At 42.9% G+C, this 18,440-nt stretch overlaps 1 protein-coding gene across 4 annotated transcripts in view; it reads right to left on the minus strand.

Moving 5' to 3' along the window:
- Nucleotides 1–17,737, minus strand: part of Larp1b (La ribonucleoprotein 1B) — a 31,389-nt gene extending 13,652 nt beyond the window's left edge. The window contains exons 1-4 of one of the 4 annotated variants that reach the window (XM_029474926.2): nucleotides 16,868–17,737; nucleotides 5,602–5,660; nucleotides 5,048–5,107; nucleotides 3,075–3,249 (exon numbers count right to left, since the gene is read on the minus strand). In XM_029474926.2, coding sequence (XP_029330786.2) covers nucleotides 3,075–3,249; nucleotides 5,048–5,107; nucleotides 5,602–5,660; nucleotides 16,868–17,414 — 841 coding nt within the window. In that variant the 5' untranslated portion in view covers nucleotides 17,415–17,737. Of the gene's footprint in view, nucleotides 1–3,074; nucleotides 3,250–5,047; nucleotides 5,108–5,601; nucleotides 5,661–16,597; nucleotides 16,757–16,867 lie in introns of those variants that run through there. The other 3 variants (XM_021158061.3, XM_021158060.3, XM_029474925.2) reach the window with 3 other exon arrangements.
- Between the last annotated feature and the right edge of the window lie 703 nt (nucleotides 17,738–18,440).

The following is an 18,440-nucleotide window of genomic DNA, read 5'->3' on the forward strand; positions in this document are numbered from 1 at the left end:
AGACCAGGCTATCCTCAAACTCAGAAAGATCCACCTGTCTCTGCCTTACAACTACTGGGATTAAAGGTGTCCACTTGATGACCTTTAATTTCAATTGTCAACCTGAAGGTATTTGGAATCATCTAGGAAATGAGCCTCTTACCTATAAGATTGTTTTTAGATTTTGTTAATTAAGGAGGACTAGAATTAACAGTACCCAGCACTATTTTATAGGCCAGGGCATATGAGAATGGGCAGAGCAAAACCTTCGTGGCTTTCTGCTGCCTTGGAATGAAATATAGCTAGTATTTCCCTATCCTTCCACCATCATGACTTCCCCACCATCAAAGACTATCTTTTAACCATAATCAAAAATAAATTCCTCCACTTGTAAGTGGCTTTTGCCACAGCATCAAGAAAAGGAACTAACACATCTGGTGCAGTGGGGGATTCAGGTCTATAATCCCAGAACCTTGGATGTTGAGGCAAGAGGATTAATATTCAAAGTCAGACTGGATCCAAGAAAGATCCTCTCTTAATAAAAGGACAAATGGCAAGGGCAAATAAAAAATGTTGATTATACCCAATGTGTATTTTTCTACCAAGTTAAAAATATTTAGGACTATAGCTATCTCTTGTGAGGCTATGCCAGTGCCTACCTAGCAAATACAGAAGTGGATGCTCACAGTCACCTACTGGATGGAACACAGGGCCCCTAAAGAAGGAGCTAGAGAAAGTACCCAAGGAGCTAAAGGGAACTGCAACCCTATAGGTGGAACAACATTATGAACTAACCAGTACCCCGGAGCTCTTGTCTCTAGCTGCATATGTATCAAAAGATGGCCTAGTAGGTCATCATTGGAAAGAGAGTCCCATAGGACTTGCAAACTTTATATGCCCCAGTACAGGGGAATGCCAGGGCCAGGAAGTAGGAGTGGGTGGGTTGGAGAGCAGGGCAGGGGGAGGGTATAGGGGATTTTCGGGATAGCATTTGAAATGTAAATGAAGAAAATATCTAATAAAAAATATTAGAGAGCTTGAATTGAGGGCTACATCCTCAAAGATACCCTCTGAAAAAATATTTAGGACAACGGAAAGATGACCAAAGTACTTAAATAAAAAAGAATATTATGGCAGCAAGATGGCTCAGCAGGTAAAGGCACCTTCCAAAAACCTAACAGACTAAATCTGATCCTTAAAGCCCATATAGGAGGAAAGAACTGACTAATGCAAGTTGCCTTCCACCTCCACATACAAGCTGTGGATATATACACTCATATGTATGTGGTGGTGCCACATGCTTTTAATCTATCTGGGCACTCAGGAGGCAAAACTAAGAGGAAAAAAACATTAGGTGTACAATTCATAGCTTAAATATGACTTAAATTTATCTGGTTATATAAAAAACACCTAACAGTATTGACCAATAAATTTCAACTAAAGCAACAACAACAACAACAAAAAGACGCTGGGCGGTGGTGGCGCACGCCTTTGATCCCAGCACTTGGGAGGCAGAGGGAGGCAGATTTCTGAGTTTGAGGCCAGCCTGGTCTACAAAGTGAGTTCCAGGACAGCCAGGGCTATACAGAGAAACCCTGTCTCGGAAAAACAAACAAACAAACAAAAAAGACAAATTTTAAAGTAAAATGACAGGTCTTTTATATGTATGAATTCTAGACAACCATGAACACTATTATAGAACAAGCAAGAAAAATGTTAAGTGACTAAGCAGTTAATGAACAGGGAGAATAGAAAATTTTATTCTGTTCTAAATTCAAGCTCTGTTTAGTAGATAAAGGAACCTATTGCCTAACTCTTTTTTGTTTTGTTTTGTTTTTGTTTTGTTTTGTTTTTGTTTTTCGAGACAGGGTTTCTCTGTATAGCCCTGGATGTCCTGGCACTCACTTTGTAGACCAGGCTGGCCTCAAACTCAGAAATCCACCTGCCTCTGCCTCCCGAGTGCTGGGATTAAAGGCGTCTAACTCTTGCAGCTACAATTATTTAATTAAAGACAAAGACTTGGCTAGTCATATACCTTTATCCCTTTAGTCCCAACATTCAGGAGGCAGAGGCAGGACAATCTTTGTGAGAGGCCAGCCTGGTCTACATAGTGAGCTCCAGGACAGCCAGGACTGCATAAAGAAACAAGTAGGTTCTGTATGTGCTTAGAATATGATAAATCGGTCTAGACAGCCATGAAGTCAAGTGCCAAGGGCTACATCCTCAAAGATACCTTGGTGTGTCATTCACCACTGCAGAGTAAATGCCTTCCTACAGCCACCAAACTCTTCATCTTAAGTTACCTGAGCATTGCTTGTATCTCTCGCTGCTCATCCTAGAGCCCTGAATGAGTACAGGCTTTCACCAAGCTTGCCCCTAAACATATGAAGATATGAAGAGTCCAGAAAAAAATGGAAGAAAATGTAGGGCCCTAAGTTTCATAACTTAATCTTTCTGGAAAAATGATGGTGCAGTGGTTAAAGATGAACTGCTATTTTAGAAGACCTAGTTCCACTCCTGGAACTCATGTTGGGGAACTCAGAACTGCCTACAACTCCAGGGATCAAACACCCTCTTCTACATCCCATGGGTATCTGTGCCCACATGAATATATCCACACACACACACACACACACATAATTAAAAATAAAATCTTGAAAAAAACTGTCAGATGTGCACTAAGGAGACAAAAGAAAGATAAGTTCCAGGCCACTCTGTTACAACAACAAAAATAAAACCAAAAAATCCTCAATACACTGACTAAAATTATTTTCACTTTTTCTCTTAAACATCTTTTAATTTTCTCAGAAATGTAGGGAGTAATTTCAATGTAAATTTAAAAGAAGGCTAATCCAAGAATATATCTGTAAGATAATCTATAAAGAATTTCACTCCTTTTTTTTTTTTTTTTTCAGAATAGAGTTTAAATGTAAAAATAAATCAGGGGCAGGGGTCAGCCAGAAGACAAAACAGGCCAAATCAAATCAGAACAGGGGGTTGAACATGTGATGACAGAGATAAAGATGACTAATACAATTTATCACCATGCAGTCTTCAAAAACTTCAAGTTAGAATGAAGACTCAGGCCAGCTCACCTCTCTTCCTCTGGCTGCTTGACTGAGCCTCATCCTCGCTGATGTTCTCAGTAGGACCATCTAGTTTTGCTTCCCGGTTCTCTTTGCTCTCACTGTTGCTTCTTTTTTCAATCTTCTCTTCTTTTTCTTTTCTAATTTGTGGCTTTTTATTTCCTTGGTTGATAACACTCTGAGACTGCCCAAAAATGAAAAATAAAAAAGTGTTCTGAATAGAATCATTTCTACTAGCATTTCACTAAAAAAGTCAATATACCTATTCTAAATATTGCTTTAAAATGCAAAAGCAAGTAAGTTGCCCAAAGTGAAAATCCTGGGGAGTGGGGCACTTGTCAAGTAGTATGCATAAGGTAAGGAAGGAGTTAGAGCCCATTCACCAACACAGGAATTCGCTGTCACCATTTGTCAAGGAAGTGCAAATTAAATTAATCACAGATTTATCACAATGGATATAGTTTTAATTTTGACTAACTTGGGCTCAATGGTTAAGAGCACTGTATGTTCTTCCAAAGTAAGCGGCTCGATTCCCAGAACCCACATGGCAGCTCACAACTGTTTAACTGTCTAACTCCAGTTAAAGGGAATCTGAAACCCTCTCACACATATCCAAGCAGGAAGAACATAATGTACAGAAAATAAACATAAATCATTTCTTTAAAAAAATAAATAAACTGACCAAATTAAGAGTACTGAGACTGTGAGGTAACTGAAATTCTAAGACCCCTCCAGTGGGAGCAAGTTTGGCAGTTTCTTTAAAAAACTAAATAACAGCTAGTATATGATCTTGCCACTCTTTTTCCTAGTTACCGCCAATAGGGAAAAAGGGAAATTTCTGTGCAAAATTTTATAGAGAGTTTCATTTACAATAACTCAAATGTCCACCAAAATAAGTGAATGGATAGTGTTACAACTGTGAATTAAATGTATTACTGATACACAAAGCATAATCTTAAGATAATCGTACTTGAGTAAGCCAGAAACATCAGTGCTTCCTACACTATTCCATATCCACAGAAAATACAGAAGGTTTATCAGGACTGATGGCTGCAACACTTACAAGCAGGAGCCAAACTCATGTTCTGGTTGTGGTAATGGGTTTGCATGCACAGTCTAATAACAATCTATCACATTAAGACTGGGTGTGGTGATAGACTCTGTTAATCCCAGCATTTTATTGGCAGAGGCAAGATGGCAGCCTAGTCTACAGAGTGAGTTTCAGGACAGCCAGAGCTATATAGAGGGACCCTGTCTTAAAAATAAAAAAACAAACTTCCCCGCAAAAAAGAAAGAAAGAAAGAAAGAAAGAAAGAAAGAAAGAAAGAAAGAAAGAAAGAAAGAAAGAAAGAAAGAAAGAAAGAAAGATAGGAGCTGAAGAGATGGCTCAGTAGTTAGGAGCATGTGTTGCTTTTACAGAGAACCTGAGTTCAGTTCCCAGCACTCATTTTCTCACAACCACCTTCAATTACAGTTCCAGGCAGTTCTTCTGACCTTCACAGACACCAATTATGCACTTGGTGCTTGTACAGGCAAAATTCTTAAACACATTAAGTAAATCTGATTTCTGTAGTTAAAAAAAAATTAATCCTTTTTGAAAAAAAGAAATCATAGAACAAAACGTAAATATACCTTACCCCAACTCCAAAGGATACAGCCAGACAGGGAAGTGTAAATGAAATTATTATCTTTTAATTGGGTAAAATTATAAAAAGGATAGCTGTCAAGTTTGTACCATCTTCTTATCAAGAGATATAGTTATATAAAATGTAAAATTGATTTATTATAATGTAAATGTGATCATTACTACAAAAATGCACGCTAGGGTAAATGTTAAGCTGCCAAATTCATTACTAATATTACTTTGTAGTAAAGGATGCTGTAAGTCAAATAATCCTACTGATGAGCCACACACAATAATGCTGAAACAAGAATATTCTTTTTAAAACAGAATTAAGAAAAAAAAAAAAAAAAACACTTACCCCCGTGTTAACCAATTCACCTGGTGTTGGCCAGTTTGCCATATCACTGAAGTCACTAGCCTAAAAAGTAATAAGTGTTACAACTGAAAATGATATTTTTTAGAACTTTTAAACAGAAAAAAGAATTGCTAAAAGTAATTTTTGTGGCCAAGAATGTTGGTACATGCCAGCAATCTTAGCAATTAGAAATAGGAGGAACGTGAATTCAGTAGCAACCATGGGTGAAAAAGGCTAACTGGGGCTACAAGGAGACTCTGTCTCAGCAAAAGCAATAAGCTCGATATAGTGGCACACAACTTTGATCCCAACAAGGAGGCAGAGGCAGGTGATTTCTTTGAGTTCCAGGCCAGCCAAGGCTGTATAGTGAGATCCTGTCTCAACCACAGGGGGGAAAAACAAATCAAATAAAGCAATAGTAATTTTTAAAATTACCTATATTTATTTAAATGTTGACTTTCAACCACTTTGAAGTAAAAATTCAGTGGTCTTAGGATCAGACTTAAAGCAGAACTGTTTCAAACTCATTTAAAAAGTACTTCCTTGTAAAAGCATACCTTGTTGGATTTCTTTGTCTTGAGTTTTCCCGCTTTTATAATTTTGGGGGAACTGAGTTCTAAAGAAAATATACAAAATTGTTTTTTTTACAACCATTTCATTTAATAAACGTAGTACATGAACATTATTTCAATTTTAGCAAGTTAGCATAGTTACCACTCCCAACAAAATCCAAGTTTCTGGTTTTCAAGGCCTCAACTCACTTTGTAATAAGATAGGATAAATTATTCTCTTTTTAAAAAGATTCCTAGAAAGGCATCAACTGTAATACGCAAATTTTAAATGCTACCCACATTTTAAAAGTGGAAAATACTAGCTGGGCAATAGTGACACACGCCGTTACTCCCAGCACTTGGGAGGTTGAGGCAAGGTCATCTTGGACTATACAGAGTTCCAGGACAGCCAGGTTACACATAGAAACTTTGTCTCAAAAAAACAAAAAAACAAAAAACCAAAAGTTGGAAAATACTAATTTACACTAAACTGACAAACCACTCCTTTTATTAATAAAATGCAACCAAATAAAAATAAAATTATAACTTCTTTAAGTAAAATTCTACTCTATCCATTTTCTTGTTCTCTCTCTCATATTTTTATTTTGGCATGTCATGAATGGGAAGGCATATTCTACTTCCCAGTCCTCAACTCACTTTGTAATAGGATAGGATAAATTATTCTCTTTTTAAAGATCTATTTATTTTATGTATATGAGTACACTGTAGCTGTATAGATGGTTGTGAGCCTTCATGTGGTTGTTAGGAATTGAATTTTTAGGACCTCTGCTCGCTCCTGCCAACCCCGCTCGCTCCAGTCAGCCCTGCTCACTCAGGTCCAAAGATTTATTTATTATTTTACATAAGTACACTGTAGCTGTCTTCAGATGCATCAGAAGAGGACATCAGATCTCATTACAGGTTGTGAGCCACCATGTGGTGGCTGGGATTTGAACTCAGGACCTTAGGAAGAGCAGTCAGTGCTTTTTTTTTTGTTTTGTTTTGTTTTTTTTGGTTTTTTTTTTTTTTTTTGGTTTTTTTGAGACAGGGTTTCTCTGTGTAGCCCTGGCTGTCCTGGCACTCACTTTGTAGACCAGGCTGGCCTCGAACTCAGAAATCCACCTGCCTCTGCCTCCTGAGTGCTGGGATTAAAGGCGTACGCCACCACGCCCGGCTCTCAGTCAGTGCTCTTACCTGCTGAGCCATCTCGCCAGCCCCAGGATAAATTATTCTGCATAATACATTCACCAAGAAACATCTAGAAAAAGTGCCATAAGACTTCAAACTACATCTAGGAAACAAACAGATTTGGTGACTTTAATAGATTATACCCAGTGTCTCTGTTAGGGATTCTGTTGCTGTAAAACACCATTACCAGGGGCTAGAAAGATAGCTCAGGGGTTAAGAGCAGTTTTGCTCTTGCAGAGGACCCAGGTTCAGTTCCTATAGCCCACAATCATCCATAAATAAGAAATCCATCACCACTGACCTCTGTGGACACTGGACACACATATGATACATATACATAAATGTAGGCAAAACACTCATACACATAAACTAAATAAATCTTTTTTAAAAAACAAACAGCCGGGCATGGTGGTGCACGCCTTTAATTCCAGCACTTGGGAGGCAGAGGCAGGTGGATTTCTGAGTTCAAGGCCAGCCTGGTCATAGAGTGAGTTTCAGGACAGCCAGGGCTACACAGAGAAACCCTGTCTCAACAAAACAAAACAAAAACCAAACAACAAAAAACTACCATTAAAAGAAACTTGGAGAGGAACGCACTTGTCTCATCTTATACCTCCAGGCTATGAGTCCATCAAAGAGGGACACCAGGGCAGAAACCTGGAGACAAGAGCTGATTCAGAGCCAATGAGGGCTGCTGCTAACTGGGTTATTTCTAAGATAACTAGGATAATTCTCATATAATGTTAGTTGGAGTCAAGTTGACTAAACAAGCAAATACACTGAAATAAAAACAAACAAACAAACAAACAAACAAACTCACCAGGATACCCAGAACCTAGCCACACACAAAAAAGTAATTTTGTCTCTGAAGAAATTTGTGGGCTGGGGCTATAGTTCAATGGAAGGTAGAGAACTTATTCAACATACACAAAGTCAGTGCTCCAAACAAGCAACACAGACAACCATTGATTCACCTGTCATTCTCCTTAAAGAAAGTACATGGCAGGTCATAATGCCTTTAACTCCAGCAGTGAGAGGCAGAGACAAGCAGATTATCTGAGTTGGAGGCCAGCCTGATCTAGAGAGCAAATTCCAGGACAGCCAGGTCTTTACAGAAAGACCCTGTCTCAAAAAACAAATGAACAAAACCAAAACAAAAAACAAAACAACAAACAAAACCCCAACTGTCCTTAAGCCAGGTGATAGCTCAGAGGCAGATAGATATCTATGACTTTAAGGCCAACCTAGCCTACAGAGCTAGTTGTAGAACAGCTGAGGCTTCATAATAAAACCCTGTCTTGAAAACAAAACAAAACAAAATTAAAAATAAAAATAAATAAATGTAAAACAAAAGGAAAAAACAGTAGAAGATAACCTAGCCACGGGGCCAACCTACAGTGGGAGCTACTACAATGTATGTGGTGGAGGAATGGGAAAGAAAGAGAAGTCAAATGGTTTGAGCACTATGAAGAGAGGTAGAAGTGGAGACTCAGGATGGAGAGGCAGAGTCTGATGTGAATAGCTGTCTCTGCCACCTGAGGTCATAGTGAAGTCCAGGCCTGTGCTAGGGCCATGTCTGAGTTCAAGGCCATGCAGCAGCAGAGGTCTGTGTCAATGTACATGGGTCATATTACCACCAAAATCCATGTAAATTCCCTAGTCTGGGCTGCCAGCTCGGACCATATTGATGTCTAAAAGCTGTGCAGAGCTGGCCCCATGCCTTACTGGCTGCTGCACTTGGGAGAGGGCCCTGCATCTCACCTGGGTATTAGAGCTGGCCCTGTTGGTAGGACCATGGATGAGCCAGAGAGCTGCCCTATCTCCCCACTGCCCGCCAGGTCATGAGAGTGGGAGAGCAAGCCCTACTACCTCATAGCACAGTAGAGTTGATCCTGGTGTTGGGGAAAGAGGATAAGCTAGCCCTGAGGATGTGAAAGCAGGGGTGGGGTGGGTAGGGGTAGCTGATCCTGCCTGCCCCTTGCCTGATATGACCTTGAGTGAGCTAAGTAAGGCAATGCTGGAGAGCTGGCCATGGTAGTGTGGGTGTGGGAGAGCTGGTGAGCTGACCAACTCAGCTACCTCCCAGGCTCCAACCCAGGGCTTTGAACTAGCCCACGCCAACATCAACCCCATCTATGAGCTGCTGGAGCACATGAAGGGACCAGTCTGCAGATCCAAAGCTGCAGGATCTCCATGAACATCTGCAAGTAAAAATGTGGAGACAAAGGCTTATGCTGTGTAACACAAGGTGGCATACTATAGCTTCCACAAAGAGACTTGTTTTTTGTTGTTGGGTTTTTTTTACTTTTTTTGGAGTGGGTCTTTTTTTTTTTTTTTAATTCTTTTGTGGGTATGCAAGGGTGGACAAGGGATGGGAAATGAGTGGGACTATGGCGCACAAAGTTCACAAAGAATTGATTTAAAAATATCAAAGAAGAAAAAGAAAACTATCTTTAAGAAAGACTTTCAAAAATACAGTTGTATTTTTCATATTTATCCACTCTCCCCCTCATTCATTCACGTTTTGAGGCAGGGCCTGGGTGTGTAGCCCCAGCTGACATGAACTGGGTATACAGACCAGCTAGTCTCAAAACTTTCAGTTTCTTTCCTACCTAGTCTTGGAATTACAGGGTAAACCACCTCAACTAGACATACCAGCCTGGGATTGGGAGAGTCTACCATCAGTATGTGCTATAATAAGTTTCTCTCCTTTCTTTCTCTTTCTCTCTCTCTCTCTCTCTCTCTCTCTCTCTCTCTCTCTCTCTCTCTCTCTCTCTCTCTCTCTCTCTCTCTCAAGTCTGCCTGCCTGTCTCAGCCTACTGAGTGCTAGAGGTTAAAGGCAGGCAGCACCACTGCCCAGCTACCTATAATTTAAAAAAATTGTTCAAAGAAAGATGGTAACATGGCATACTGGTATGTGCCTATAATAATCTACAAATACATGGAATAGATAGCATGTGTGCGTGCAAACATACATGTACATATAGATAAAACATATCATGCCATAAAACATATACATTGGCAGTAATCAACATTTGATGATGCCTTGGATTTGTGAAATCACAGATCTCAGGAGTACCTACAGCCAGCATTTTACTAAGCCAGCATAATCCCTAACTAAATTCTAAATATTTGTCCTTATATCCAAGGGTAGTTTTCCCTCCTCATCGAAAAAACTTGAAACTTCTCTTTAAGAAAACCACAAGGGCCTAGCAAACACAGAAGTGGATGCTCACAGGGCATTGGATGGATCACAGGGCCCCCAATGGAGGAGCTGGAAGAAGTACCCAGGGAGCTGGGGGGATCTGCAACCCTATAGGTGGAACAACAATATGAACTAACCAGTACCCCCCCACACACACACACACACAGAGCTCGTGTCTCTAGCTGCATATGTATCAGAAGATGTCCTGGTCGGCCATCAGTGGAAAGAGGCCCATTGGTCGAGCAGACTTTATATGCCTCAGTACAGGGGAAAGACAGGGCCAAGAGGTGGGAGTGGTGGGGGGAGTAGGTGTGGGAGGGTGTGGGGGACTTTTGGGATAGCATTGGAAATGTAAATGAAATAAATACCCAATAATTAAAAAAAAAAAAAAAAAAGAAAAGAAAACCACAATCAAGCTGGGCGTGGTGGCACACGCATTTAATCCCAGCACTTGGGAGGCAGAGGCAAGCGGATTTCTGAGTTTGAGGCCAGCCTGGTCTACAGAGTGAGTTCCAGGATAGCCAGGACTACAGAGAAACCCTGTCTTGAAACCCCCCCCCCCAAAAAAAAAAACCAAAACAAAACCACACACACACACACACAATCAACCAAAATGCAGAGTTAGGGAGCGCCGTCCTATTGGATACAACAACTCACCCACCAATAGTTCAGAGAACATTGCAATAGAAGGGACGGAAGACAGTAAGAGCCAGAGGACCACAGAGTTTGTTATGAGATCAGGTCTCATAGGAATGTCAGAAACTACAGCCATAAAGTCTTACCAATATGACTACCTAAACATTCCTGTAACAGATATGCCAAAGCAGACAGAGGAATGACCACTAAGCCTCACTGCAGAAAGTTACAAACTTCAAAGGCAAGCTGAAAGAGGAAGAAATAGTCTTTCCCAGGGAAGAACCAACAATTAGTTATGCAATAACAAATGGTCAACCCTGCAAACATACATACAAGTAACATTATATACAGAGCAGGTTGGACTGTGTATAGGAATATGAATACATATACAAGAATAATAATGAAAAAAGAGGTCATAAAGTTGAAGGAACATTGAGAGGTATATAGAAGGGTTTGGAAAGAAGAAAAGGAGGAAATGAAGTAATTATAGTATAGTTTCAAAAAATAGAGAAAATAATAAAACACTCCATGAAATAAATGAGAGTGAGGGGCAGCCATGGCAAAAGAAACCAAAATCTTCAATAAAAATATTATTTGGGGGCTGGAGATATGGCTCAGTGATTAAATTAAAAGCACTGATTAGTTTTACACAAGACTCAGGTTCAATTCCCAGCACCCACATGGTGGCTCACCAACTCTAACTCCAGTTCTAGGGGATCCAATGCCATCTTCTGACCTCTTAAGGCATGATATACACAAGTGGTGCAGACATACATGTAGGCAAAACACTCAAACACATAAAATAAAAATATACCTAAAAATCCAGGTTGGTGGTACAGGCATATAATCCTAGCACTGAAAAGGCTAATGTAAGAAACTCAAAACAATCTGAGCTATGCAGCAAGACTCTAATCTAAAAAAAAAGAAAGCACCCCAAACTCAAAAAACAAGGAAAGGATTAATTCTGTCCTATGCTAACAAGAAAACATCACTGTATAGTCAAACAGTAATACTCTGTGGCATAACAGTTAATGTCTACATTTACCCTATGGACACAGACAATGACAAGATACATATAGAACATTATTTTGTCAAGATAAGGGAAGGGAACAATCAAGACTCAATAGGTCAATACTAAATTAGCTATGTGAGCTATATTTATGGATTACTATACAATTTTAAAAGTGAGTCTAGATTATAAAGAACTAGCCAGACAGGTTCTGTAGTCACAGTACTTAGGAAGAGGAGACAGGAGAATCAGAAATCCAAGGTCTGCCTCAGCTACTTAGTTTCAGGCCAGCCTAAGGTACACAAAGCCCTTTCTCAAAAAATTAAATTAAATTTAAAAATCACTCAGTGCCTTTTTGTTTTTTGTTTTGTTTTGTTTTCTGTTTTTTGAGGCAAGGTTTCTCTGTGTGGCTCTGGCTGTCCTGAACTCACTGTGTAGACCAGGCTGGCCTCAAACTCAAGATCAGCCTACCTCTGCCTGAGTACTAGGATTAAAGGCAAGTACCACCACCCAGCAATCATCCAGTACTGTGAATGAAACTTTATGTTTCATTCGTTCTATAGAATTCACTTGTTGGAAAGTAATTGTTTAAAAGGTCTTTAAAAAATTAGTAAACAGATTAGTCAGTAACATGACTCTTTTTGAAGGGAATATCACAAGATCAAAAGGTCATCTGTGTGGTGTGTGTGCACAAGCCCCAAGAGTTTTATTTATAAGGATATATTATATGTGCTATTTTACATTATATTATATACTTTATATTATATACTTATTTTCTAATAAAATAGAATTTGCTTTTAAGATGTATTTCATGAAGGCACTAACAGCAAACTTACGATTCCTGAAGAAAAAAAAAAAAAAGGGAGGAAGCAGGTTGATAAAAAGCAACATAGACAGGCATGGTAGCACTCGCCTTTAATCCTAGCTCTAGGAATCACTCAGTGCCTTTTTGTTTTTTGTTTTGTTTTGTTTTGTATTCTGTTTTTTGAGGCAAGGTTTCTCTGTGTGGCTCTCTTGTGAGGCCAGTCTAGTCTACATAGTGAATTCCAGGCCAGCCAGGGCTACATAATATAGTGAGATCCTTTCTCAAAACAGCATAGGGTTCAAAGAGTAAGGATGAAAAAAAATGAACAAAATATTTTCATACTCTGTTTCTGAAAAATTATACTACAAGACTGATTTTTACTGTACAACCACAGCTACAAGCAAGTAATTAACAAGTCTTAGACTGATATTTAATGAAGGGCTTATTAAATAATTACAACTGCTTAACATGGTTTGGGAAGGTCTCAGGTCAGAAGTCTTTTTTTTTTTGTTTGTTTCTTTAGACAGGGTTTCTCTGTGTAGACCTGGCTGTCCTGGAACTCACTCTGTAGACCAGGCGCTGGCCTCAGAAATCTGCCTGCCTCTGCCTCCCAAGTGCTGGAATTAAAGGCATGCACCACCACTGCCCAGCTAGGTCAGAAGTTTTAATACTGATCAAGATATTCCTAGGTAAGCCTGACTTTGATTGAAATGTTTTATCTGGTTTCCCCAAAATAGCAATATACCAGAGTCATCCTAAAACTGGAGAAGAGTGTCTGAAAACATGGAGCCATCAAAAATCTGTCTCACTTTTTTGTCTGGAGAAAGCTAGGCTGCTGAAATGGCTAAGAAGGTAAAGGAGCTTACTGTCAAGTCTGACCTGAGTTTGATCCCCAGAACACACATGATTTAAGGAACAACTCCCCCAAAGCTGTTCTCTGATCTTCACATAAACCACAATGATGCATGTGCACACACTAAACAAATAAATGTAATGAATAAAGCCCATGATCGTATCCTTAAAAAAAAAAAGACTCCCCATGCTTCTTATAATACATCTACCTCTAACAATGTTTATGGCAAAAAGTTGTGGCTGTAATTCCTTCACTTCATTAATATGAGTAATAGTTTGGCTGGAATTAAAAGCCTCTTTCTCGCCAGGCAGTGGTGGCGCACGCCTTTAGTCCCAGCACTTGGGAGGCAGAGGCAGGTGGATTTCTGAGTTTGAGGCCAGCCTGGTCTACAGAGTGAGTTCCAGGACAGCCAGGGCTACACAGAGAAACCCTGTCTCAAAAAAACAAACAAACACAAATCCTCTTTCTCTCAAGACTTCCTATTTTGTAGAATGAATTCTAGAATCATTCTATCAATTAATAATTTAATATTGCTCAATCTGTATTCTTTGAATCCTAAATGATCTCTGGGCATATTTGATTGCTTTTCATTACTATTATTCTCTTTTTGATACAGGAACTCATATTTTTCAAATATTTATTTCACTTTAATTATGTGTTTATCTCTGTGTATGTGCATGTAAGTGCAGGTGCCCAAAGAGGTAAGAAGAGAGTGTTGAGTTTCTTAGGAGCTGCAATTACACATATCCTCTACAAAAGCACTATGCACTCTTAAGCTCTGAGCTTAAGAGCTCAGAGCAGCCCTACCACCTCACTATATTGCTTTGGCTGGTCTCAAACTACAAGGTATAGTTGACCCTCTAGTCTCAACTTCGCTTGGACAATAGGCATGTGCCACTGCACAGCTTATTATCCCCCCCCTTTAAATCTTCATCTTTTAGAAGATTCCTTATTTTTATTTTTGTGTATGTGCACCACCCATGTGAGGACACCCTCAGGAGCCAAAGAGCAATAGATCCTCTATAACTGGGTGAGCCAGATATGGGTGCTCTGTCAAAAGCAGTAAGCACTTTTAACTACTGAGCTATCTGTCCAAGCTGTAGCCCACCCTATTCAGTTTTCTTAGGAAAACAAGAAGGAGGGCATGGCATCTGGCCTGCATGTAGAAAGCACTCTTGTTTTAAGTACTGTAAGATTTGGGAGCAGTGGCTCCTTCATGACCATTATCTCAGCCTAGATGGAGGTCTGGGTTTGTTGCTAGCCTCTATAATTCAGAAAAATGTTTATCAAAACAAACAACAAATAGAAGACTTGAACCTATCCATGTCATTAATTTACAAGAATAATGCCAAAAGTCAACTAGCTAGTTAGTAATAACCACACTATCACCCATTTCTTTCAGCAGTACATTCCTTACACCACCATCTTAAGTTACCCATTAGACACTGTAGAAGAAAAGCTTAAGAGTCAGCACTGCCACCCTGCCACAGATCTGAAGAAAAGCATTCCTAATACTGCAGTGACCCCAGGATGTAAGAGTTGTTAATACAGAAACATTGGTGCAACTAGAGCTCCTTTTGATTTTGAGAAAGGTCTGTCTACATAGCCCTGGCTGTCCTGAAACTAAGTAGTAGATCAGGCTGACCTTGAATTCAGAGATCCACTGCCATTCCCTCAAAAGTACTGGAATTAAAGGCCTGGCTTCTGATTTTCTGAGACCTTGATCTTGAGTGTAATCCAGGCTGGCTTCAAGATCATAATCCCCCTGTTGGAATTATAGGTATGGGCCACACTCCCAGTAAGTCACTGTATCCTTAATCTAAGGAGGACTGGAGATCCAAGGCACAAGTAGGTTAAACTGTCAAATATTTTTCCAAGTAATCTGCAATAAATTCTTGGGGGGGGAGGGGCTAGAAAATCTGCACATACAGCTTGATGATAAAGCACTTGCCTAGCAAGCACAAAGCCCTAGGCTCATCCCCATGAGGGGGGGGGGGGGAAGAATCTCCAGTTTCACTTTGAAACGTTTTAAAGTCTAGAAAACTGGGTTTATAAAAACTTGAGCCAGGTGGTGGTGGCGCACACCTTTAATCCCAGCACTCAGAAGGCAGAGGCAGGCAGATTTCTGAGTTCGAGGACAGCCTGGTCTACAAAGTGAGTTCCAGGACAGCCAATGCTATAAAGAGAAACCCTGTCTCGAAAAACCAAAAAACAAACAAACAAAAAACAAAAACAAAAAAAAAGCTCGGTTAATATTTCGTAGTTCAATAAATATTAAAACGCCTAATAATATGTGTAAATCTAGATATGGAGGAGTAACAGAGTGATCAACAGGTTTTTCTACTAAATTTAAAGACTTGGTATACCATGTTCTCTTCACTTATTTAGCAATGGTAGTAAACAGTCTTTTCAGCAGACCAGAATTATGCTAATACAAGATGGAGAGCAAAATTCAGTGCTTTTGTTTTGTTTTTCCTTAAGGTGTCAAAATTTAGTAAGAATTAATAAGGAGAGCAGAACGTCTATAATCCCAGTATCTTGAAGAAGGCAGTGACGTGAGGATCAAGAATTCCAAACCCTTCTGGGCTACACAAGTAGATAGTGTTTCAAAAGCAAACAAAATAACAAAAACAAGTTAGCATTTCTGCGTGCAAAACCTAAGAAACTAAATTGGTTCAACATTTATCTCCCCCTACAGGAGAGATACCACAATCACAATTGTACAGGATCCTTTCACCGCATTTGACCCTCACAACCCCATAAACATGCTCAAACTTCGGCTGTTCCACCAACTCTCCCCAGACCAGCGAAAACTTGCCAACAAAACAGCCGCAATCCCCACAGAAAAGTTGTTATTTTAGTGCAGTTTTATTTTTTTAAAAAAAAGAAGAAAAGAAAAAGTTTTATTCAGCATTTCCATTCTAACTTTTTTCTTTTTGACTTTTCTTCGAACGCCTAATCCTCTACATCAATCGGCATGCGCCACCAAATACAAGCCAGTCTTCATTTTATTTTCTAAACTGCAGTTGCTGCAACCCAAATAAAGCCCCAAGGGCCATATTGCATGGGTCAGCAGTCGAACGCAAAGGCACAACCCAATTGCTAACGCACAGGCTACCGTGGGGCCAGCTGTGCGATCCGGACTCTGAATCAACTGTCCTATGTCAGGCATTCTGAAACACAACCACACAACCGCAAAAACACCTAATACCAGCTGTCTTCACAGCCACATCTACCTAGCAGCTTTTCGAGACTTTCGTTTCACCACTTCACTTCAGGAGCCAGCCCAGTCGGACTTCCACTTACTCACAAATCCGCTCGTCCCGACTCGCCTCTACTCTGTGTCAAGTTCCCGGAAACTTTTCCACGGTATTCACCGCGTCTAGGACGCCGACACGTGAAGGCACGAGCCCAGCACAGCCCCGCTGCCCAGTCACCCACGTCGTGCCCCTACCCGTCAAGGAGAACCTGAGGTCCCACCTCTTCCTGTCGCTCCCTCTCCTAGATGTCCATTTATGTAAATCGGCACGGTGAATGACACCTAGGAACCAAACACCTCCCGCGGACCGCACTCACCGGCCTCCGGGGAGTCCTGAGCCGGCGGCGGCACGCCGGTGCCCACGTTGGACAGGTGCTGCGGCAGCTTCTTGATCCACGGGTTCCCCTTTGGCGGAGGCGGCGGCGGCTTGTCCTCGGGGCCGGCTGCCGCTGGGTCCTCGCGGGCGTCCTCCGGTGGGTCCCGCGGTGCTGGCGGCGGCAGCGGCGTTGGTGGTGGTGGTGGCGGCGGCGGCGGAGGCGGCGGCGGCAGCGGCGGAGCCTCCCCGCCGAAGGGACCCCCGGGCGCACGCGCCTTGTGCGCCAGGTGCAGCGCCAGCGGCCTCACGGGCACGGCCGCTTGCGGCACGCTGTGTCCCAGCACGAGCGCCGGCGACGGCTCTCCCCGCGCACCCGCGCTGGTGGCGGCCGCGGCCCGCTCCTCCCTCGCCTCCTTGCCCTCCCGCTCGCCGGGCGCCGGCTGCTCCGCCCGCCGGCTCGTCGCTGCCAACAGCGCGTCCCGGTCTCCGGCCACGGCGGGCGGGTCCTCCCGGGTGGCAGCGGCGGGCACCGGGGCGCGAGCGGACATGGCCGGCCCCTGGCCCCAGCCTCCTGCCCAGCCGGGGGCCGTCCGGGTCCAGGGAGCCCGGCCGCCCCTCTCTCCACACGGGGGCACCGACCCGCTTCGGTCCTGGGACGCGGAACCCGCCCGCCGAGGCGTGCAGCGCCCGGCGTGCCCGTCCTCCCCGCCCGCCGAGCGGAGCGCTAACCGCCCGCCGCCTGGCCTCGTCGCAGCGCACGGCCGGAGCTCGCCACTCGCGCCGGGCGCGCCCGAGCCGCGAGCCCTCAGCGGGCGCGGGCGACAACGCGGCGCTCCAGCCAGTCTGAAGGATCTCTGGCGAGCTGCGGAGGCGCGCGCGGCCTGAGCCGGTAACTGTCCCTGAGGGCGGGGCATGCAGAGGGCGAGGCAGCCGGGGGCGGGGCGTGCAGAGGGCGAGGAAGGCTACTGGGCGGGGCGTACAGAGGGCGAGGAGGGCCAATGGGCGGGGTGGCCAGGTAGGCGGGGCGATTATAGGCTGAGGCGGGGCGATGGGCTGGGCGTGCCGAGGCGGAGGTGTCCAAGAGGCGGGGCGCGCAAGGGGAAAGGCGGGCCAGTGGGCGGGGCGTGATATAGGCAAGAGCCAAGATAATCAGCGTTCAGTAGGCCAGGTGCCCAAGGACCAGGGCGAGGGCCAGTCAGGGTGAGGGGCGGGGCGGGTAGAGGGCGAGGCAGGTTAGGGGGCGGGCACCCTGGAGAGTGACGTGGCCATTTGTGGGCATTCCCTAAACGCTGCGGGCGACCGCGGCCTTTGGAGTCTTCCCGAGTGCGGCGGGCGTGGTTTGATGAGAGCCCCGCCCTAGCGGACCGCGAGGATGAACCTGCTACGCTTGGGGAGCATCTTACGTCTGTGACCCAGGGACTAGGAGGACAATCTTCAGGAACCAGGAGGACCAGAAAGTCCATTTACGCTAAGGTGAAGCGCTTCAGGCTTTTCACGAGGGCGGGTCCTCAGGACCGAGGAAAAGTTTCCCAGTAAGGATGTGGGCTCCGATAGGCACTCCTGATCCGGAGCCA

Source organism: Mus caroli, unplaced genomic scaffold (genome assembly GCF_978045245.1).
Source record: "Mus caroli unplaced genomic scaffold, Mus_caroli_1 scaffold_3, whole genome shotgun sequence".
NCBI lineage: Eukaryota > Metazoa > Chordata > Mammalia > Rodentia > Muridae > Mus > Mus caroli.